Source organism: Dipteris shenzhenensis, chromosome 14 (genome assembly GCF_047967505.1).
Source record: "Dipteris shenzhenensis isolate YYH24624 ecotype China chromosome 14, Dip_SZ_1.0, whole genome shotgun sequence".
NCBI lineage: Eukaryota > Viridiplantae > Streptophyta > Polypodiopsida > Gleicheniales > Dipteridaceae > Dipteris > Dipteris shenzhenensis.
Window position 1 is genome coordinate 42,216,875 of NC_141609.1, and position 24,042 is coordinate 42,240,916.

A 24,042-nucleotide genomic window follows, 5' to 3' on the forward strand; every position below is an offset into this window, starting at 1 on the left:
GACTCGGGCCATCCATATGACCTCAAGACAAGATACTGTGTGGCTTCTGTCAATGCATGGACGTCGCTTCCCTGTTACTTGTACTACTGTACTGTTCCATGGCAAAGCTATAGGATTTGATTATAATGTAAGATAATTCTCACGAAGTAATGGTACTTGTCAAAACAAAGAGCACACTATTGACAACAAGACCTTGTTGTTGCAGCCAGCTCTCGTCTCTAATCCATACTTCCTCTTCATCTTACACTAGCATCAGTCTGCATTCCCCTCCCCCCGCAAAAGCTTCGTAGCAGCCATGGTTGCCTCGTCTGATGCTGATCCGTCACCTCCCTCCAATGGCTCCCGCCCCCAGCTCGTCTCCCCCCACCCATCCCCCAAGAACAGCACCGCTGCCCACATCTTCGACTTGCTCGAAAAAGCTCTCGTCTGGGCCTTTTCCCAATCCCCCTCCAAGCCGCTCCATTATCTTAATGGAAATTACGCTCCCGTTCCTGAGTCCGATCCCTGCCCGGACCTTCCCGTCATTGGCTCTCTTCCGGTGAGTTCTACCTTCCCTAGAGATGTCTTATTTCCGTTGTTTCCGGGCTTATGTCTGCCGAAAGCTAGGCACAGTTCGTCTTCACGTGGATGCTTGCAGTGCACCATGGAAATAAGAAGCGAGCACAGTGCGTATCCTTAGATTGGAAGTCGAAATATGAGACCGCTTTTGAAACAACTAGACCTTTCTTGCTTGCAATTATGATCACACAGAGCTGTCTGAATGGGGAGATCGTGCGTATTGGACCCAATCCAAAGTTCAAGCCAATCGCGGGTTATCACTGGTATAACCTATCTCGCCTTTGATAAACCAAACTGATCAGACGTCGGGTCTTGGACTCTCAACGAATTAAATGTTTGTGGTTGTGTGACCGGACGAGTATATTTGGCTTGGTCCTGTCTCGTGACTATATAAGGTCTGCTTTTCGCAGGTTCGACGGAGATGGGTATGCACAGCTTACGTCGACCTGCACCTTTGTCTACTAAACCTTGTGCCAAAGTTATCAATTACACTGAGTAACCAATCGACGAATAAATCACGGGCCTAATTGCCTCTCTATGTCTGTATCGTCGACGCTATGGTTGCAGGATGGTGCATGGGTTACGCATCAAGGACGGCAAAGCAACGTACGTATCGCGGTTCGTTCAAACATCGAAACTGAAGCAAGAAAATCATTTCGGTGCATCCAAATTCCTTAAGGTCTGACAATCCTAATAAACTTTGAGAGACTAATGAGCTTTTGAGTTCAATCTCTCCTGTTAGGTTACACTGTTGGGGCGCGATATTTAACGTGGCTAAGGATATACCCGTCTTGCAGATTGGAGATTTGAAAGGGATTTTCGGTGCTTTTATAGGACAAATATACAGCCTTCGTTGTAAGGCAAAAGTGCTGGACATTTCTCAAGGATTCGGAACTGGTAAGCTTTGTATCACATTTAAGATATCAGGAAAATGTTGACATAACCCTGCAGTAGTCTTCTACGCTTCAAATATTTCCTGTTCCGTAATGCTGAGTTTTGAAAAAATTGATGTGGATTTTGCAGGTAACACAGCACTCCTTTATCATGACGGAAGACTTTTAGCTCTACATGAAGCCGACAAACCATGTGAGTTGCACACACTTTGTTAGCAACTATGAAACTAACGCTAGCCGCAATCTTTGCATTTAAAATCTTGTCGTGTTGGTGTTGTCGATGGTAGGTTCACGGTGCAAGCTTGGCCTTTGCCCTCGAAAATGTTTTCGTACTTTGATTGTTTGAGCCCGATTGTCCTGCAGATGCAATTAGAATCCTTGAAGATGGAGATCTTCAAACCATTGGCCTTCTGGATTACGAGAAGCGTTTGTCGCACCCTTTTACTGCCGACCCAAAAGTCGATCCTGTGACAGGTGCGAAAAGCATAGTTTTCCTCTCTAAAATTGCAGGATCTTGTATCAGGGACTTGGGCGGGCGAAAGCATTCGTAGTAACTTACGTGAAAAGTTAGATCACGAATTTTCAATGCAATCTCTTCCTCTCTCAGGACAAATTGTCGGGCTGGAACCCCGAAGGCCTTTTTTTTTTCGTAACTCTATTAATTAATTTGCAAAGAAAGTGAAAAATTTACAGCTTGAGAAGCATAACCCTAGAGTTAGACTGAAAATAACTCCAACCAAGAGTTGAGTTTTGGTTGAGCGTGAGCCAAAGGGTGATGCAAGTGTGTGGCAACATGAAGTCAAAACAAACACTTCACATCGGTGACCATAATAGTCTAACACTTGAAGGATTTCCAGTTGTACATTTCCAGTTGTACATCTCGTAGAGAGAAACTGAGAAATGGAGCTCTCTCGACCATGTTGCAGAGCCGCCATATGTGATGAATGACGCAGTCTCGAATGATATGCCAACTACTGTGAATCATTGAGGGAACCTTTTTCTCCGAATAATGCTTGCGTCCACTTAGTGAGATTGAGTATATTTCCACGCTAGCACCATAACTTAATGCCACGCCAGATAGACTGGACCAATAAACACCCCCAAAGGAGATGGAAATGGTTCTCAAAAGCCACTTTGCAAAACACACAAATAGGGGAAATACCCTTCCACTTACTAACTCTGTCCTTTGTGGATAGATTACTGACAAGAACACGCCAAAGTAAAAATTTAAGGCGATTGGAAGATGTAGCATGCCAAACCTTACATAACCTATGCGACCAAATCCCAGCAGTGGCAAAATGAGCCCAAAGTTTCCACGCAACCCGTGAGAGTGCTGGAATAGAAGCAGGCAGTTGTGAAGATAAATCATGCAGCTGGTACTTAACCAAAGGCCAAACCACCCACTAAAACCCTGCGGAGATAGAAAACAAGAGCTCGTGGGCCAACACTCCTTCAGCCTAGATAATGTAGTAGTAATAAATAGACACTCCCCAGGTGTGAGGTGGTAAAGCCGAGAGAGTTCAACCACAGTCCTCCGAAATTGTGGCGAGAACTCCATAATTGATTCCATGAGGTAATCCCCTTCCTATTGAGAGTCCAACGTAATTGGGGCCTGAGCTGAATAGGCACGATGTCAAACTGAAAAGGCCATCCACTAATCCAGCAATTAAGACCCAAAGAACCATCACTTGTAACCTGTTGAGTATCTTGCCAAGTACTGCCTTGAAGCTTGCGCTTCCAAATGACTTCCAATTTATTAAGAGCATCAGACTGTACGACTTTTACTGGATAGGAGCTGGATAGGGAGATCTCAGGGAGATATTAAGCGCTCTTGCCACCTCGCACTCCCGTTAGCAATGCCCAAATCCAAAAACGTGAGAGGAGAGAATATGAGTTACGAGTACAAGAGTTCTTAGCTCATAGGCTCAGCATGTCAAAAATCATATGAAGAGCCCATGGCTCATTCTTTTGGCAACATGCCACTTGTCAATGTTAAGCCAAATAGGGCATCTCAAAGTCTTCTTAGTCCTCGGTCACATAGACTGGTGGCCCGCTAGGCTCCAGAGTCCATACTTAGTGGATTTAACCACTCTCTGGTACCTGCACCATCGTTAGTTACATCCACATAGCCATGGCATCCATTAATCGTTAGTGGTTGCATTCAAAGTAAAACTCTAGACTATTACTAGTCACTATGGGCATCCCCACTAAACACATGTGTGTATTCCCACGAAACAAATGTGCACACATAAATAATATTTCTTTAGTTGACCAGGGTCAACCTCTTTGATGCTTTGACCGACAGTCAAGGTGCCTTAGTTATATAACCAAATCTCTTCAATTGAAGTAGGCACATCTTCGTTGTGAGACTGATGTCAACCCTCCTTGGCCAAAGCCAACCTTGTTGACCGAAGTCAACACTCTCTTGCTGAAGTCAGCTCGATACTACTTTGGTTGACCATGGCCAATCCTCTTGACTTAAGCCAAGTCTCCCTAACTGGAGTTAATCTTACTTAATCGGAGTTAAGTATCTTCGACCGTGGTCAATACTTTTGACCAATGAAAAACATTCAATTGAATATAATTAAATAAATGAAGAACTCTGTAATTATGATGAAATAAATGGTCAATTAGAACTTTGACTTGGAGTATTTACAACTTGATGACATCCCCTTGGATTCTATTCAGTTAACCTCAGCTGAAAAGCATCCTTGTAAATATCCAGAGCCACGGATGATCAAAGAACATGTTTTCAGCCATCCACTTGGCATTCAATGCCGAATAGTTCTAGGGTACTTGTAACATTCATTGCCCTGGGGGCCTTTGCGGTACACAATCTGCTCTGGTTGAAGGTCCTCCTCCAGCTCTCATCCACTTCTAGTGGATCTTCAGTTACTAGCTTTGTAGGCACCAGCCCTTGATATTTTTTTAGAAGACACACATAAAAAGCATTGTGAATCTCCCCAATGTTGTTTCAGTTCTAACATGTATGCAGCTTCATTTATCTCATGTGAAACCTTGAAAGGGCCATAATATCTAGGAGATAACTAAAAAATGAAGTCCATTGCAATACTTTCCCATGTTGCCTGGGGCACAGAAAGAGGCATTAGTAGGCCAGGTGCCTTCCATCTATAATATTTTCCCTTTTGACAAGTAAGGCATTCCATAACAAACTGATGTATATCTTTACGCATAGCTAGCCAATAAAATATGTCTCTAAAGCTTCAGTAGTAGTTGCCATTCCTCTATGCCCATTTAATTCATGAAAATATTTTAAGAAAGGGGTTTTTTAAATACCCTTTGAATTCACATTATACATAGGGTTTCTTAGTACGTGCATCCGTCGAGATGGCATTCCTCTAGAATCTTTTGCCTCATGTCTCGGGGATGCTTCCAAATGCTCGAATATGTGCATCAAGGATCTAGCAAATGAGTTACTTTAATTCTCCTTTAATTTGTTTCCAATAAGGGAGAGTGAAGAAGATGGACAACCTTTTCATTCTTAGTAAGATGAGGGTCTTCTATAATCATTCCATGCTCGTAACCAATCACCTGATCTAAGCATCAAAAGCACATCTTGTGCCTTGCACCCTCCTTGCTCCGAGCAAGACTTGTTACCTGTTGATAGGGGTGCTCAATAGGAAGGTTATTTTGATGTCCTTTCAGACACGTTTTCTTGAGGTCCTTTAAGCATGGAGACTTCACCTAGGTCTAAGACCTAGGGCACACACTATATCCCAAAACCATGAGCTTTGAGACTTGCGATTCTATCACGGAAAAGTGCAACCCATGCAAGGGATGGACATACAGTATGAACGAGTAAGCACAAAAGAGCAATCCATACGAGAGAAAGAGCAATCCATGCGAGAGAAAGAGAACGCATGAATAGTTGGTGAGCATAATGCATGATGATTGTGCAAAATGGGATACAACATCGGGTGTAGAAATCTTCTTTGGGGGGGGATTGATTTTCACTGCACAAGAAGTTAGTGAACCACATGCATTCAAAAGAAGAGGTTTCTTAATTCAACTTTAGAAAAAAAATTAACAAGAAGCACATGCATTCAAAAGAAGAGGTTTCTTAATTCAACTTTAGAAAAGAAATTAACAAGATTACAATAACGGGAGGGTTTTTTTTCAATTTGAATGTTTGGAAAAAAGTCCATTAGTTCACAAGTAAAGAGGGTTGGTTGTATTGGGGGAAAAGTTGGATGTGGGGCTTTTAAATACCCCTTGAATGCAATTGATACATAGGGACTACATAGGGTTTCTTAGTAGTGCACCCCTCGAGGTAAACATGTTCACTGGCCCACAAGTGTTTCAACTATCTGTGTCGTTCATCTTCTTTTGTCTTAAACTATGCTTGTGAGTGTTGAAAGTATCATATCACCTTGGATCCTCTTTATTGAATGTTGTATCATGTCTTTGAATTCAATATTAATTTTGACAAGATGTATCTATTATACTAATCATATGCTATCAATCATTTGCTTCCTTTTGTCATTATACATTTCATCAATAAAGATTATTAATTTAAGTGATACTAATCTACGAAAGCTTAGGTAACAACCCTTGATCATCACTAGCTAATCCAACAATAACTCTCTAGGAATTTAATTTAAACACTTCAATCTAGTGGTCAAATCACCCCTTGCTAAAGTAGAATCCTCTACACATTCAATCATCATGAATAATACCATGTTCATTCTGTCAAATTAGAACTTTAAAAAAATTGGTCATCATTATTTTTAAATTTTGTATTTCAACTACACAGAGAGTATAAACACAAGAGAAAAAATATTTATAGAAACTACTAATTGCCATACTATTTTTTAAAAATGTTATATTTGATATACTCTCCTCATACTCTCCAAAAATTTCACGGAAACCTTGTACTTCAAATCTTATATGGGGACATAATTCTAAATAGAACTTCTAGTTGTAAACTTGTAAACTTGTTTTCTGAAATGTGCTTGCCATATCTGAATCAACATGTCCTCAATGTAGAGAAACGTTTGAACGTTTAAAACATAATGCATGAGAAGTCGTACCTCTCAAATACTTGAGAATCCAATTTACAGCCATCCAATGTTGTATACCTGGATTGTTCATAAATTTGCTTACAACTCCCGCTGCATGTGCAATATCTAGCCTTGTGCATACCATTGCATATATCAAGCTACCAATTGCTGATGCATATGAAACCCCTGACATATAGTCAATCTCCTCCTGTGTCTTGGGATACATATCCTTGCATAATCTAAAACGATTAGCCAAAACTATAGAAACCTAAAACTAAGTAATGCAATCAAATCCCCATGCAGTATTACCATAAGTAGTTTTGGTTTTGAAACAAAATGGTTTCTAAAACAGCATAAATGAAAGGGTTTTGACTTGCCTACTAAAATAGTATTGAAATGCCTAATTATAAAATTAAGTATAATTGATTCAATACAATATATAGCCTAGTTATATGATATTTTAAATGTGAAGAGTTTGGAGCTAGCAACATTCCTTATCTATTTGAATTATGACCATAATTCATAAACAAAGGTATGAAAAAACATGGCTATAAAACTTTATTGTAAAAAGCATAACTTTGACCACATAAAAATTTAATCCATTGATTCCAATGGAAGATAGCTGAAAGTAGTATCAATTGCAAGTCTTAATGGAGTTCAAACCATGCATATCAAATCTTTTAGGATGTGTTTAAAAACCATATGTCAAAAGGTTTTCTTTTAAAAGTCAAAAAGTTAATTTATAATTTAAATATAGAGTGCTAAAGACTATTTGTAAATGTTCCCATTGCTTAATATCAATATGATCATTTTCTATACATTTCAAAGCTTTTGCTCCCCAAGGTAATTTGAGGTTTGAGCTGGTGAAAGTAAAATGTCTTTAGGAATTTCCTAAAGCAAGTTTCAAACTAAGACAAATGGGTTTCCTAGTCACACCAATCCAATCTAGAGCTATCAATGACCTAAAAATCACATGGGGCTGACGCAGGAGCTTGGGGGTGCGATGCGGGTCGGGACCGAACGCGGGAGCTCTAGGCAACGGCGCTGTCGTGAGGGGGCGCATCGAGGTCCGAGAGCGACACGAGTGCATGATGAAGGTTGTGACGACGATGGTGCTCAGGGGGCCGAGGGTGCACCGCGGTTCGGGACGACGCAAGAGATTGGGGGATCATGCGTGCGGTGGGGTCTCGACTTACGCATGAGCCCGGGGGTTCGATGCCGTTTGGGGCTTGTCGGGGTCAAGGGCGCGACGGGGGTCGAGACCGATGTGGGAGATCGGGGGACCAACATCGTCACGGGCGTGTCGAGGTCCGAGAGCATTTTGAAATTGTATATTCACAAATTTCACATGAAGTTCAATATTGGCAAATAACTTGATGCTCTATCGTAGCAATGGAAAGATGCTTGTTCAACCAAGAAAAACAATCAAACTTGAAAAACTACTCGCACACATACTGACATAAGCGCAAATGTCAAACTAGCACTAACTTGCCATTAGTTAATTAGGAAAGACAATGTATGACTCCAACAATTACAAATCAAGGTGGCTACGATTCTCCAATATATACTTGTCATTACTCTACACTGGTTACTTTTGACTACAAAGATACAATAAGATAGTTGTCACTATATAACTTTTTCTTTTGTTGTTGTTGTTAAAAAAATAAAATAAAATAAAGCAATGCTGGATGTATTAGGGGGGGGGGGTTAGCCCCAAAAAAAGGACCTGGTACAAAATTTGGCCTTCCATAGGGCTAGACACTCTGGCCTACGCTAGACAAGCTAAGACCTATCCCAAAACAAAGTTGGCCTCTACTGCCATCATGGCCCCACTGATGACGGGCTCACGCTTCTTCAAGATCTTGCTGAGGTCGCAAAGATAAACCTTCACAATAGCCAACATTGCTGGGGCTCTTAGGCCCAATTGTACCTTGTGTTTAAACACCATTTTGCTCCTATACTCCAACACCCCCAGGAGGACTGACGCCCTAAGGTACGGCCAACATGCTGCCACTGTGGATGGGAGCTTATCTTCTCTCCCAGCACCAGGATTCTCCAGCTCCATCTGATAGAGAAGTGAGCCATCAGACCTGAATTCCTCACGGCCCTTTCTAGCTTCTTCCAGGCCTCTTTGACCACCGGACACCTCCAGCAGATATGACATAGGTCTTCCACTGCCTCGCCGCATAGCGCATAGCCAGGATTGATCTGCAGCCTCTTGGCCAACTTCGCCCTTACTAGGAGCCCGTGATTGATGACTTTCCACGACAGGAACTTTGCCTTCCCTACGTCGCAACCTTTCCAGATCTCTGTGAGTCTCTTCTTCCACCATTTCTCCCCCCTTCTGAGTCCCCAAAGTCTGTTCAAGCCCTCCACCTCGCGAAGGTGTTAGTACATTCCCGTCACCGTGATCTTCCTCAGCGGCGTCCGCCCCAGTGTCCATTGTCTGTCCAACCTCGTCCGTCGCCAGGATCAAGTTCGTCGGCTAGGACTCTGGCGTTCTCTCAAGGACGCACGGATGAGGTCGACCTCACCGTTCATTAGTCGGAACTCCGTCGTTAGCTCCTCCCGATGTCTTCTAGTCCGCTGTGCGCATATTCCACAGGTCTTCTTATAGAATAGGTTCCTTGCCCTTGTCGGATCGTGGAGCCTGAATGCCTCCCTTGTCCTTTTCGGGGCGACGCTCCACCAGAGGGACTCCCTAAGACTACCGTCCCCCCTCAGGCCCCTTCTCCCTTGCCACGTCAGGAGCGGGATACAGCTTCTCCAGACTCTCACCAATCCATGTGCCATGTCAGACGCAGAGTTCTTTAAGGGAAAGTCAGACATCAACCTCTCATACCATCCCAACCCCGCCCACTTCCCTGCCCCCACCGATTTACAGTTGGAGATGAAGTACTTCACAATTTCTGTCCAGGGGGCCTCCTTGGAGAAAAGATGCGCTAGCCACTTAGCAATAAGCGCTGTGTTCTTCCTCTGGGCATCCGGGAGGCCTATGCCCCCTTCCATCTTTGACTAGACATGGTGCATCCTTCGCTTCCCCAGTTCCTCTGCCCAGACAAAGATTCTAAAGAGGTGTTCAATCTCCTGCCAATGGGTTTTCCTAGAGTGACAAATCGAAGCTACATAGGTGGTCAAAGCCGCCAGGATGTGCTGCACCACGAGGCAGCGGGCATTCCACCCCCTCCAGCTTCGCCTTTATCTTTGACTTGAACTAGTCGGAGAGAGACCCCGACTCCTAGCGGCGTCCCCATATACCTGATAATTTTCCCCCGGGGGATGAGGATCATCCCCAGCTGCTTCACCCAGTCCTGCGGGGGATTGTGACCCGTCTTCAAGATGAAAGACTTGCCCCAACTGCACTTCAAACCCGAAGCCTTGCAGAATGTCTCCACCACCTCCAGGAGGGCCTGCCCCAACTGCACTTCAAACCCGAAGCCTTGCAGAATGTCTCCACCACCTCCAGGAGGGCCTGGACGCTGCTCTCCTGCTCTTGGGAGAACGAGACTGTGTCGTCGGCAAACAGCTACTGGAGGGCAGGGTGACCCCTCTGACCCCACGTCCCTCCACCTTTTCTTTGATCTTCTGCATTAATGGGACAGTCGTGATGGCAAAGAGCAAGGGAGCCAGTGGGCAGCGCACTGCCAAACAAACATGTAACCAGATGAAGCCGAACCCGAAGCCCAAGCGGTCCAGCACCTCTACAAGGAAATCCCACCGGATCTCGTTCCTTCAAATACTCTTAAAGTTCAACAACTTACTAAAATCGAGCTACATAATTCGTTTATTAAAAATTTTACTCATGCATGCGTCATATACTTTCATCATTTTGAGTTCTCTCTCTCTCTCTTTTTCTTTCTCTCTCCAAGCTTCCATTTTCCCACCCGCTCTTTACGTCCATGACCATATTGCCATAGTCAGGGTGATCACTGCATTCTTGAAAATGATAAGTTGCAGAGTCTACGGCTGAATTCCATGTATCCAATACTGATAGATGGAGAAGACTGCCAAACCCATGCATTCATACATCCTGGAGAAAGCATGTGCAGCTTAGTCCACATTAAGGTCATAGGACTCTGGAATTGTAAGCGACCTCCTTTTGCCTGTGTGACAAAATTGAAGTATTATGTGATCAGCCTTGATTTGAGTTTGCTACAGCCTAAATAATGCTGACACGTTTTGACCATGACTTTTGCTACAGCCTAAATAATGCTGTCACGTTCTGACCAACATCTCCTGTATTAGTAGAGACACCAGAACATATTTCTGTTAGTTCTTGCAGTTGAAATTTGCATACGATCTCAAATAGTGGGAAAAACACATTTTAATACATTCTAATGTATATATTCCTAGTCGTACATCTGCCCAAACAGAGCCTTCTTCTCCAAACATTTTTCTCGTAGATGATTTGGATTTGGGTGGTGAGGCCCTGGTTAACGATATCCATGCTGATGCCACAGTGATATGAGTTTGTGTCTGTTTACGGTATAACATTTTGTTCTGTGATTGGGAGAAAACGGACTTTTTAATCGATATTTTTCACATTGGTGTCTGGTTACTGCACAGGCGAGGTGTTTACTTTTGGGTATCAAGCTGAACCTCCCTACTGTACTTACCGGGTTGTATCAAAGGAAGGCACTATGCAAGACCCTGTCACAATCACTATTTCAGGACCAATCATGATGCATGACTTTGCAATCACAGAGAATTATGCCATCTTCATGGACATGCCTCTCTATTTTCAACCCAAGGTGCTCTTTTGCTCAACAGCTGAGGTTTTCCTCATCATGTAGTATGCTATAGAATAGGGAAATCTGATCGTCTTCTACTTTCTCAGGAGATGATAAAGGGAGAGCTGATTTTAAAGTTCGACCGTACCAAAAAAGCAAGATTTGGAATTTTTCCACGGTATGCAAAAAATGAATCTGCAATTCAGTGGTTTGAGCTTCCCACATGCTATGCGTTCCATAATGGTATTCACATTTATCTTCTTCCTTTTCTGTTTTATCTGTCATTTTAAAGACCTAGTGTCTTGTGTCAGCATCTCAAGGGCTCAGTCACATATTCTGAATAAAACAGTCTTTTAATAGACTGTATGCCTGCTTTTCAATCTTGATGATTTAAAGTTGGCTTCCCCTGCAGTCAATGCTTGGGAAGAAGGAGAGGAAGTCGTCCTGTACACATGTCGGATGCCAGAAATTGACCTTGAGATATTATCAGGAACATTGAAAGAAAAGCCCAAGCCATTTGAAACCCAATTGTAAGGTCTTTTCAAACATTTGTTTGCATTTCTCAGAAAGCAACAGTTGAGAAGCTCTAAAAATGTTGGTTTCCCAGGTATGAGCTGTGTTTCAACCTAAAGACAGGCCATGCATCGCAAAAACAGCTTTCTGTATGTTCTGTCGAATTCCCTCGCATAAATGAAAAGTACACTGGAAGGTCAGAACTTACTTTTTCGTACAGCTGTTTTGAATTCATAGCATCTATACTGAATCTCTGAATGACATACGTTGCTCTGGAGTCAGGAAACAACAGTTTGCTTACTGCACCATTCTTGAGCATACAACAAAAGTCAAAGGTCTGGTCAAGTTTGACCTTTGGGTTGAGCCTGCATTAGAGGGGACAAAGGAGGTTGAATCTGGAGGCAATGTGAAGGGTGTGGTTTTATTTGGGCCTGGAAGATATGGCTCTGAAGCAATATTTGTCCCAAAAGCCTCTGGAGTAGACGAGGATGAAGATGATGGCTACCTAATTTGTTTTGTACATGATGAGAACACTGGGTATGTTTGTCACTTGCTCCTGCTTTGTTGATTGCAGACAATAGAGATGGAAACTGAAATTTTACTGGAGACTAGATAAAGTGGAGATAGTGGAATATATATTTGGCTTATATGCTTAGTACCTGCACAAGCAGCATTGGTTGTCATGCTTGTGTGCCCCAAAAGGGCTTCTTTGTGTTGCATTTTCATTTGATCTGAAACTGTTGTTCTGCATTCGAGTATTGGATTAGAATGATGGCGACACTTACATGCTTGATCTTTGTTTGTAACCCATGTTCTGGAATTGCAGAAAGTCGGAGGTAGTCACTTTTGATGCAAAAACTATGGCACCTGAACCTGTTGGTGTTGTTAAGCTCCCTTCCAGGGTTCCTTATGGATTTCATGCCCTCTTTGTTACTGAGGTAAGGAGCTTCGAAGTAGCTTCCTGTCTGAAACTGTAGACTTTTGTCAAAAATGAATGGTTAGTTTACTTTGGGAAACCCTAGTACAAGGAAGTAATGCAGATGTTGCTTGGACTAACAGGGTGCAGAATTCAGCATCTCTGCCTCCTCTGCTTCAGCTCCAGCATCTTTGCCTCCTTTGTCTCCGCTTCATCATCCTCTCCTACTGCTGCTCCAGATCAGCATCGACTTATTTCTCTACTGCTGTATTATTTCCTCCAGATCTGCAGCAAACCTTTGCTCTTCTGGCAATAGGTTGCTAACCCAGATCTAGTTCAGTTCCAGCTAGTGGAGCTAGTGTAGAGCCCACTTCAGTTGGCTGTTCTGGAGGACTGCTGTTTGCTCCCTCCACAGTTTCTTTCTCAGATATCTCTCATCTTGTATTGAGTTGATGGGATATCTCAAGGTGTATGCCTCAGGCACACCTTGGTTTCTATGTGTGAGTGCTAGAGGCACAGTTAGGTGCCCACAAGCACAGTTAGGTGGTGGAGAGCCACATAGGATGATTGAGAGAATCTAGGAGCAGATTGAGGAGATGATTGTGGAGCTCTGAAGTCATCAGTGATGTCAGTGAGCTTGTATGAGGTGCCTACTTAAGGACCTCACTCTTCTTCGTTCCATAATGCAAGTATTCTGAGTTTGTGTCCACTCTTTGCTTTCCCTTCAGCTTACCAACATGGTATCAGAGCCCTTTGATCCCCCTTGAGCCCATTTCTGCCACATCATCATCTTCTTCTTCATCTTCTTCTTCTCCATTTTCCTCCTTCTTCCCAAAATCTTTGAGAGCTTGGTTCTCCGCCTACAAACGACCATTGCCCAAACCCTCTGAGCTGGAAACTCCTCTAGTATGGGCGAACTTCCACCTGCAAGCAATTGAAAAAAAAACGTCTCTGTTGGCTGCTATTCTCCAAACCACGCATTTTTTCGCCATTCTTCTATTGCTCAATACTCCCTGCCTGCTACGCCATTGCTTGAGCCCTCTTAGGAGTGGATGGGCGACCTCAAGACGAAGATTTTGAGTCATTTTTCAGCTCATTTGGTTCAGTAACGAAGGAGAAATCGTCAAAACTCAGGTTCAGCCTGTAGCAACTCCCCCGGGCAAAAGCGCGCACCATTTCGTCCAACCTTTGTGTTGGATCCTCTCTGGTATATGAGCTTTCTTTTGCTTCAGAAAGCCCTCTTTTCCTTGCTTTGAAGAGTGAGCTACAAGCCCTCCAAGTTCAGCCTTTTGGTTTTGACAGTTTTGGATAAGTTTTTGAAGATGATGCTACATAAAATGCTACTCTAGCATTTCTGGTTTTTTGAAACTTTCAATAACATCAGTACAAGTGTGGCTTCAGTTTTGTTTTGAATTACTAGACCTGGTTTTGATTGGAAAGTATTCATTTTAGCCATCTCTATGAAGCATGTAAGAAGAAGCATCATTAATTGAATATTAGTCACTAGTCTTTGCTACATCAAGTGCTTATATTTTGGAAGTCTTTCAGTTAATTTTTTGCCTTGTAAGAGAGAAGACACTACCCAATACCTGGGTTAGACCCTCTCATGGCTTGCTTATGCAAAATATGTGAAAAGCCAAAACATAAAGCAATGTCTTGTTATGCTACAAAGGATGAAAATGCCAACCTGACTTCCTTGTTGAAGATTGCCAAGATAATGGTTGCCAAAAAGGAAGCAACTTCAAAGAGAGAAAATGCAAATCTACTTTCAGTTGAAGAGCCTCCACAAGATGAGGCATCCTTTGAAGATTATGCATTTTAAAACATCTCTATGTATGCTCCAGATCTCTCTTTTTATGTCAAGGTACTCAGCGTGGATAGTCCTCCAAAATGAATGAAATAAATTATTGTGTTGTGTGTTTTTGTAAACACCTCTGGTCACCTTATGATGTAGGCCATGTGTATGTTTTGCTCCATGGTACCTCCTGCAGACATTGTGTGCATGTACATGCAGGGGAGATAACCATTGGAAGGTCTTTTTGTATCCCTTTTTGTTTACCTTACACCCATGGGAACCCTTGCTAGCTTGAGATCCTAGCCATTGATAGATCCATGACCACCATGAGATGGCATGAGACACCTTGTGCTAGATGTATCCTTGACATAGCCTGAGGCATTTCCTTGAGGGGGGGTTTGATGGGATATCTCAAGGTGTATGTCTCAGGCACACCTTGGTTTCTATGTGTGAGTGCTAGAGGCACAGTTAGGTGCCCACAAGCACAGTTAGGTGGTGGAGAGCCACATAGGATGATTGAGAGAATCTAGGAGCAGATTGAGGAGATGATTGTGGAGCTATGAAGTCATCAGTGATGTCAGTGAGCTTGTATGAGGTGCCTACTTAAGGACCTCACTCTTCTTCATTCCATAATGCAAGTATTCTGAGTTTGTGTCCACTCTTTGCTTTCCCTTCAGCTTACCAACATGAGTTCCTTTGGTGATAGATATTTCTTCTTCAGCTATCATTAGTCTTCAGTGTTGTTTTATTTGTCTCCAAGTACTTTCTTTATATGGTATCAGAGCAAGGTGTGCCTATCGACACCTGAGCCTTGACCTAGAAAGCTTGGAAGATAGATCATCAACTGAAGATGTCTTCTCCTTCTACCCCGAAGCGATCTCAGCCTGAATCGACCTCTATTCAACCACCACCCTCGTCATATGTTGAGAGAGAGTCTGCAAGGATTGAAGGTGATGAATACCTCTCCAAACTCTTTAAAGAATTTGCTGAATTTCAGAAATGGAAGGAACTTGAAGCAGGTACCTGCACACCGCGTGCTTCTTCTTCTCCACGTTTTTCTCCGATACGTCAACAAGGACCTCTATTCAACTCGGAAGAAGCAGAGCAACATTTCAAGTTCGGTGCCGACGAAGAACAAGTATACCTTGACGAAAGAGGATAGGCTGGCATGAGGACAATGGATTATTTGACAATGCCTATCCCACAAGAATCAGTGCAAGGTATGTTGCCCTATTCCCTTGGTGCAACTCCGTCTGTTATGCAAGGCATAGGAACGAGTGTAATCACGAGGATACAGATCCATACATGCATGTGAACACTCGTAGACGAGAAAGGAGAAATGCGTCAGACAATGAGTTTGCTTTCGGTTCTCATTCTTCCTTCCCTCCCATCCCTCTCATATCTTCCGCTGCCATCTTTCCTCCAGTGGCTTCTCATCCTCCGTCTTCTCCCATGCCACTGGGCTCCTATAGTTTATTTCCCTCTATCTCTCCCACTGCCCCTTTTTCCCCTCATGTCGTATCCCGCCTCTCATGTTTATCCCTCCCCCTCAGGGCCTTCTCCAAATCCTTTTGTTCCTCCGGTGGTGCCGCCTCTCCCTCCTTCTCACTCCGCTCCTGTTCTGAGTCCTCTCACGCATCCACCGGTTGCTTCTCCCTATCATTCCCTTTCTTCCTCTCACCTTATCTCTGCAACAACCAAACATGCTTTTACTGATATGACTCGTCTTAACGGGTCTAATTATATCACTTGGTCAAATCTCATGCGCCAAGTGCTTGATTCTCAAGACCTATGGGAACTCGTTCAAGGTACTGAACCGCAACCTGATCCTCATGTTTATTCTTATCAGGTAGTTCGCTCGTGGTGACATCGTAATGCCACTACCATTGTCGAAATCATGCAAGGTCTTTTGCCTGAATTTCACTCTCAATTACAGCATTTTGACCTTGCCTTTGAGCGATGGGTACATCTCACTGACCGCTATGCGGCCCGAGATCGTACTCGTCGCATCAATCTTGACCACGATCTCTAGCAATTCCAGATCGCTGCTGACGATGATCTTAAGGTCAAACTGGCAGACTACCGTCGGTTAATTGCTGAATTTGCCACAACTGGTCCTCCCAAATCCGAGGATGACCAAGTTACTTTCTTTTTGAACAAACTCCCGCCCAAGTATTTTAGTTTTATGCAGCAAATCATTTCTCAACCCTCCCTTCCTACTTTTTATGAGTTCGAATGTCAACTCTTGCGTTATGCTCGTCTCTACTCTTAGGTCCACAAAAAACATAGTGTTCATGCTTCAAAGGGGGCTCTTCTCTCCGGGATTCAAAAAGATCAACTCAGCTCCGGGAAGCCCTCTCCCACTCCTGACTCCAATAACTCCTCTGGTATTAAACCCGCCTGGCACAACCTTCCAAAAAAGAACTAGTTTTGTCAGCATTGCTAGAAAGTTGGGCATGTTGATGACGAATGTTGCTCCAAAGCCAAAGGCATTCTCCCACAGCTCCTCACCACGACTCCTCTGCCATCTCGTTGGCGCCCTAGGAGTGGTCCTCCTCAACCTAACGCTGGCCCTTGGAGACTACAGGGCCATGTCACTAATCATTTCACCCCATCCCCTCCCTTCATCACTCCCGAAGTCTTGTCTGACTGGTCCACTGGAGATTCTCTAGACTTCAATTCTTAAGCCTTGATCCATATCACCGAGCTTGACTCCTCCCCATCCATATCTGGATCAGCTTTTCATACTCTTCCATGTGGCCCTAAAGCCCCTTGGATTGTGGATAGTGGAGCCACTCATCATATGACCCCTCATCGTGATCTCTTCATTTCTCGCCAACCGGCAACAAGGGGAGTGCGTTGTGGCAATAACTCTGTCGCTCCTATTCAATGCGTTGGTTCAATCACATTTGATACCGACAAAGGCCCCAATCTTGCTCAGTTGGATCAAGTGTTTTATGTCCCCCAATAAGGGGTTAATCTTCTTTTCGTCCATCAACTTTGCCTTCTTGGCCGCGCGGTACTTTTTACAAAGATGCATGTCAAAATCATAGATGAGACATCGGGACTCCTTTTAGCTCTCATGGTCTGTACCTCATGACACAATTTCTTGGGACTCCTTCCAATACCGGCTCTGAGTTTCATCGGCTTCATGGTCTTCCTATCCTGAAAGATCCAACTGACACAGAATGATTGTGGCATTATCGTCTGGGACATTTGTCCTATGACTCTTTATATGAAATGTCTCGGGATCATTTGGTTGACGGCCTACCTCAATTTTCGCGAGCCAAAGATATTTGCCGTCCATGCCAATTAGGCAAACAAAGCCGAACTCCTTTTCCTTCTCATTCCACTTCTCGAGCCAGTGAGATATTGCGTCTAATCCACCTCGATATTAGTGGCAAATCTCCTGTTCCTTCATTGAATGGCTCATAATATTTCTTCTTAATTGTGGATGATTACTCTCGATATCAATGGGTGTTCTTCATGAAAGAGAAATGTGACACTTTCTCCTTCTTTGCTACTTGGGCTCGATTGGTCATGAATCAAACGGGGAAGCCTATTGGGATTGCTCGTAGTGATAATGGTGGTGAATTCATTTCCCATGAATTCACGCACTTCCTTCACGAGCATGGTATCCAACGCCATCTTACATCTCCCAATTCGCCCTCCCAAAATGCTCGTGTCGAAAGGAGACAGCGCACAGTAACATGGCACGCTCCATGCTTTTTGCAGCCGAGTTGCCCGAACGTCTCTGGCCAGAAGCCGTGAACACTTCTGTCTATCTCCTTAATCGTTGCCCTACTGAGCCCATCCCGAACATGACGCCTTTTGAGGCTTTCTATGGCTGCCGACCCTCTATTTCTCATATCCGCATCTTTGGATGCCGCAGGTACACTCATACTCCCAATGATACTCGCGGTAAACTAGAACCTCGTGCTGAACTTCTACTTCTTGTTGGCTACTCAGTGGAAGCCAAAGCTTATCGCTTATTTGATCCTCGCACAAACAAAGTTTTGGTTCGCCGTGATGTGGTCTTCGATGAAAGAGAGGTTCTAAAAAATTCATCTATTCTCCCTGCTGATGACGCACCTACTCCCGTTCCCCCCCGAAACCTTTCTCTCCCCCCGAAACTTCTTTCTCTCCACCCATTGCTTCTCCCGTTCCTCGATCCTCTTCTCACGACCCGCTGCCATGCTGGTATCGACAAACTATGAAGGATTCCGGGATAGTTCCCTTAGAACTTCCTCCTCCCGGTCCTCGACGCTCTACCCGGACAGGTTCTTCCACTACCACAGCCTCCATTTTCACCACAGCCTAGTCGTACATTCTGAATCTGCCACTTGGCAGGAGGCAGTTCAACATCCTGAGTGGCATCGTGCCATGGAACAGGAGCTTGAGAGCATTGATCGCAATGAGACCTGGATTTTGGTCGATAGACCCAGTCACAAAAAGGTCATAGGAACAAAGTGGATCTTCCGAACAAAACTCAAAGCAGATGGAACACTAGACAAGTACAAAGCTCGCTTAGTAGTGCAAGGATTTCGCCAAAAACATGGTATCGATTATGAGGAAACCTTTGCTCCTACTGCTCGATTAACATCCTTTCGCCTCTCTTCGCCCTAGCCGCTCATCACAGCTGGTCTATCTATCAGATGGATGTCAAGAGTGCCTTTCTCAATGGCTACCTTGATGAGGAAGTCTATGTGGCTCCTCCACCAGGTTTTTCTCCTCCTGGCCATGAAAATAAGGTATTCCGTCTCCGCAAAGCTCTTTATGGGCTTAAACAAGCACCTCGGTCCTGGTTCCACCGAATAGACACCTTCCTCAAAACTAATGGGTTTCATTCCACTCCTTTTGATCCGAATTTATATATACATCAATCTTCAGAGGGGGTCTGCTTTATCTTACTTTACGTGGATGATCTTTTGCTTTTGGGCTCTACCACCACCACACTTCAATTCATTAAAACACAACTCAACACCACATTCGAGATGACCGATCTCGGTCTTCTCTCCTATTTCTTGGGCATGAAAGTTGTCCAGCATTATGGTGGTATCTTTGTTTCTCAACAGAAATATGCTCTTCAACTCCTTGATAAGATCATCCCGCACGAGCCTAAGCCAGCTGCCACTCCCTTGGATCCCACAGTCAAGCTCTCAAAGACTTGGAGTCTCCTCCCTTTGATGAACATCTCTATCCTCAGGTTGTTGGCAAGCTGCTCTGGCTCATTCACACTCGTCCGGATCTTTCTTACTCAGTTTTCATTCTCATTCAGTACTTTAATGAACCCAAGCACACTCATTGGCATGCATGTATTCGTATCTTGCGGTTCATACGTCGTACTTACTCTTATGGTTTACATTTCAGACCAGGACTAACACTACAGGGATACACTGATTCTGACTGGGCTGGCGACTCGGACAATCGCCGTTCTCATGGCGGCTACATTTTCTCGTTCGGCTCGGAACCTGTTTCTTGGTCCAGCCGTAAACAAGAAACTGTTGCTGGATCTTCTACTGAGGCTGAATACCGGGCCTTGTATGATTGTACCACAGAGGCCATATATCTCTGGCAGTTTCTGGCAGAGCTACACTTTCCTTGTACTGAACCAACGGTCCTTTACGTCGACAACAAAAGTGCCATCGCTCTCGCCGGCAATCCCATTTTCTCCAACCGCACCAAACATGTTGGCGTACACTTTCATTTTACTCGCGAGCAAGTGGAATTGGGTACTATTCGATTGATATATGTTCCAGCTGTTGATAATCATGCTGACATTCTTACCAAGCCGGTTAACCGACCTATTCTTGAGCATCTTAGCCCATGGCTTGGGATTGGTGCACCGCCTCCTTCTCCTTAGCAGTGTTTGTATACTAGTGCTTAAGGAAGTGAACAAATCCCTTGCGAGGGCAGTCCTTAAGCACCTCTCTTTCTGTACTTTATGATTGTACCATCACTACTGGGCATTTAGCGAAGATGAAAACCTACTTTGTAGGCATCTCCATCTAAATGAAAACCCTCTTTTAAAATTTATTTATTAAAAAAAAAAAAAAAAGGGGCTGATGAAGAAGATAGATCACCCCTGGAACCATTTTTTGATTACCCCTGGAACCATTCTACCTTGGACATTGAGAGGGGGTGTTAAGACAGATAATCTCCAAATGCAGAGGCCAGGGCCAAACAAATGGCCAGAAAGGCCAAAATTGGCAAATCTCCGAACACAGGAACCAGGGCCAAACAAATGGCCAAAAAGGCCATAACTGGCGGACCTGACCGACCAGAACTGGCCGACCAGATGGGTCAGGCCTATAAAAGGTAGTAGCCCCCTGGCTACTTACTCACCTCTTGTTGGAACAGGCTGCTGCTGCACACCTGCGCTCCAGCATTTCTGCTGCCTCTGCCTCCTCTGCCTCCACTCCTGCATCCTGTCCAGCATCATTTGCCTCCACTTCTGCTTCCGCTCCAGCATCTCTGCCTCCTCTGCCTCAGCTCCAGCATCTCTGCCTCCTCTGTCTCCGCTTCATCATCCTCTCCTGCTGTTGCTCCAGATCAGCATCGACTTATTTCTCTACTGCTGTATTATTTCCTCCAGATCTGCAGCAAACCTTTGCTCTTCTGGCAATAGGTTGCTGACCCAGATCTGGTTCAGTTCCAGCTAGTGGAGCTAGTGCAGAGCCCACTTCAGTTGGCTGTTCTGGAGGACTGCTGTTTGCTCTCTCAACAGTTTCTTTCTCAGATATCTCTTATCTTGTATTGAGTTCCTTTGGTGATATATATTTCTTCTTCAGCTATCATTAGTCTTCAGTGTTGTTTTATTTGTCTCCAAGTACTTTCTTTATACTCTTGTGACTCTTCACGTGTAGCTCGAGCATTGGCAACATGCAACGGCAAGCAGAGAGCTGCCATGAAAGAAAAGCAAAGAACTCGTACCGTGATACGTCACCCTTATGATTACTTCCGGATGCTTTGTGGATCTCATTTATGAGGAGTTTCTTTCTCTGAATTTTTGTTTGGCTGAACTTGCAATCTAAATCTATTAATGAGTGCACATATTTGAAGGTTTTGTGTGCTATTTCTGAAATTTTGTGGAGCGAAAAGGCTGCTAATGCTCTGCTGATCTTCTAGGGAGAGATGGCCTTATGATGCCTTGAAAGAATGAAAATTTATTTTTTCTTATAACAATGGCATCGACTTTTCTCTTATGATAGCATTTTCTTGACTTTTTAGAGGAGTTGGTTCAACGTTTGTGCTCCTGTGTGGACTACAGATTAAAAAATTTCCACAAAAAATGTTGCAAGTGGATCGAATGTTGACATGCTTACAAACTAGTGAACGTGAAGTCATTACTTGCTTGGTTTTGCAGGAGCAGCTGCTATCACAGAAGTAAAGAAAGATCATCCAATTGATAAAGCCTGCTTTGCTGAGAAATTTTCCAATGTACCAAACATCCATGCTGCCAGCGGATACGCGACAGCAGGACCTCAACTTACATGATGTGGTCTTCAAGCCAGCAATGTTATCTGTAAATGAGATGTTGGATAGATGCTTCAGCAATACCTTGTATTCATCCTACTTAAAGTAACTTATATGCTGATGCAATTGCGGACATGGGAAAACTGGAAAACTCCTCTGGCTTCAGGTGTTGGGCAGGAGGAAAAGCACAAAGTTAAAATTATAACTTCTTCTGGGGCTGATTGTTGGCAACTCTTTAGTGGCTTAAAAGGTCAAACAATGTAAGCAGCAGCTCAATAAGTTGCTACTTTATTCGCAGTTCAGTTTCCAATTTCCTTCCAAGTTCTAACCACATCCCTCATGGCCTGGATCTTAGCTTACATTTCTCTCACCAGTATTACGAGAAATCGAACTTCAATCCTTACATGTTATCTTCCATAAATCATATCGTAAAAGGTGATGTGACTGCAAGTTAATAGAGGATACATTCCCCATGCCATGGTCAATGGTCTCTTCTTTTGTGAACAAGATCACCTTCTTGTGAACAAGATAACTTTGTCATAAATAGGACATTATGGATTGAGTTAAATCTGTCCATTTGGCAATCAAATGAAAACATCACCTAGATGAATTCTGTTGCACCCTTTATTGGTAGTAATGGTCTTGAAGCATTCTTCCCTGCAACACATGTGCCATGCTGCATCTAAGTCGACTATCCAAACGTCTTTGTTAGACTGTAGCTGCACGTAGAGCTGTGCATAGTTTGGATTTTAAAGGTTTCCGTCTGACAACTAGATCCTCATCATTGGACTGCCGTCTTGAACAAACTGCTTCTCTTCAATGTTTACTATGCATTCCTCCTCAAGAGCAACCTTTTGCTTGAGTACATGAATGGTCGGTCGCTCACTTTGTTGTTACCATCACGGGTAATGCAAAAAATTTCAAAGAAAAGACTTCTATTCTCTTAAGTATGAAAGAAACTCTGAGAGCAAAGCTCATGGGAAAGCATCATTTAAGGGATGAGAACAACTACCCTAGTAGGGTAAAATCAAGATCCTATAAGAGAGCTAGAAAAAAATCCAAGGCTGAGCTTGAATCTCACACGTCAATCTTGCGGAGGATGGGGAGACACTCCACTCCTTGAGGAAAATGGTCGTCCTAGTAAAAGCTGCTCTAGAAGACCTTGGCACGCACTTGCAAATGGCCATCAAGGTGTGTATAATATCTATTCAAATACTAGCCAATGTGTGCGCTAGGTGAACCTAGGAACCATCCAAGGCCTATGTACATCATGTTCTCGAAATATGCCATCGTAATATGCTCGCCAAAATCTCATAGGAAATATTCACAAAGGCATGTGCAAGTCTATAAGGAGAACCAGAAACATCATCCAAAGAGCATGACTCAACCAAGTGATGTTGAACCAAGAGAGCCCAAGAAGAGTTGTGTCTCTCAGGAAATACTTGATGCCTAAAGCCAAGCCACTAAGCTCCAAGGTCATGAAGAAGGGGCAAGGAATAAAAGTGCTTAATAAACTAGCAATTTTCTTCTAGATGATCGTTGCCTTTATCTACATTTCCATAAGCAATGATGAATATTCTCCTCAGTAGAAAGGCAATGAATACAAGTAGAGTGTGTCCCAAACATGAACCTCCATTGATTCATTGTAAAACCTCTATGAATAGAAAGCCAAAAGAAAAGTCTAGTGATTTTTCTATTCTTGAGGGATTTCTCGAGTCTCTTCCAAAAGGATTTATGTGAGTTAGCAGAACTATGAAAATTCTCTCATGAAGAGCTTTGGTGGGCTTCCAGTCTCTAAGACTAGGCTAAAATCCTTCCAAGGACACACGGAGGAAGTGGGACCTCTCTTCCATTTAAACCACTACATATTCTTGGAAGTATAAGGTGATTTGCCATAATCATCAAGTATATCGTCATTCCATGTGACATGCTATCAACACTCATCATTGAGAAAGGATGAACTCTTCGAAGATTACTCCTGATGAAGTTGGCGCAATCTTTTACGATAGCAACCATAAAAGGGGATGAGGGATCCAAGAGATGGGATAAGGTAAAGATCCACCTGGTACTATCCATGCAATCTCCACTTGTGGAAGGAGAACAAGATTGTATGCATCGAGTAAAAAATCCTTCCAACGTT

The 24,042-nt window shown here is 43.6% G+C and overlaps 1 protein-coding gene across 1 annotated transcript; it reads left to right on the forward strand.

Annotated features, from left to right (window-relative positions):
- The first annotated feature begins 292 nt into the window (after positions 1-292).
- Positions 293-21,852, forward strand: LOC147894652 (carotenoid 9,10(9',10')-cleavage dioxygenase-like). The gene is made up of 14 exons (XM_087385422.1): positions 293-538; positions 751-821; positions 969-983; positions 1,126-1,237; positions 1,356-1,455; positions 1,582-1,644; positions 1,815-1,925; positions 11,039-11,223; positions 11,310-11,445; positions 11,615-11,732; positions 11,810-11,911; positions 11,998-12,252; positions 12,542-12,653; positions 21,793-21,852. Exons 1-14 carry the CDS (start codon positions 296-298, stop codon positions 21,814-21,816), a joined length of 1,647 nt encoding a protein of 548 aa, XP_087241548.1. The 5' UTR covers positions 293-295; the 3' UTR covers positions 21,817-21,852.
- The last annotated feature ends 2,190 nt before the right edge of the window (positions 21,853-24,042 follow it).

Excerpts from the sequence above, each read along its gene's own strand:
- LOC147894652 (XM_087385422.1), top strand. The coding sequence starts at position 296 with ATGGTTGCCTCGTCTGATGCTGATCCGTCACCTCCCTCCAATGGCTCC. Across the intron at positions 539-750 it reads CCGTCATTGGCTCTCTTCCG|AGCTGTCTGAATGGGGAGAT; the intron begins GTGAGTTCTACC and ends ATGATCACACAG. Across the intron at positions 1,926-11,038 it reads AAAAGTCGATCCTGTGACAG|GCGAGGTGTTTACTTTTGGG; the intron begins GTGCGAAAAGCA and ends GTTACTGCACAG.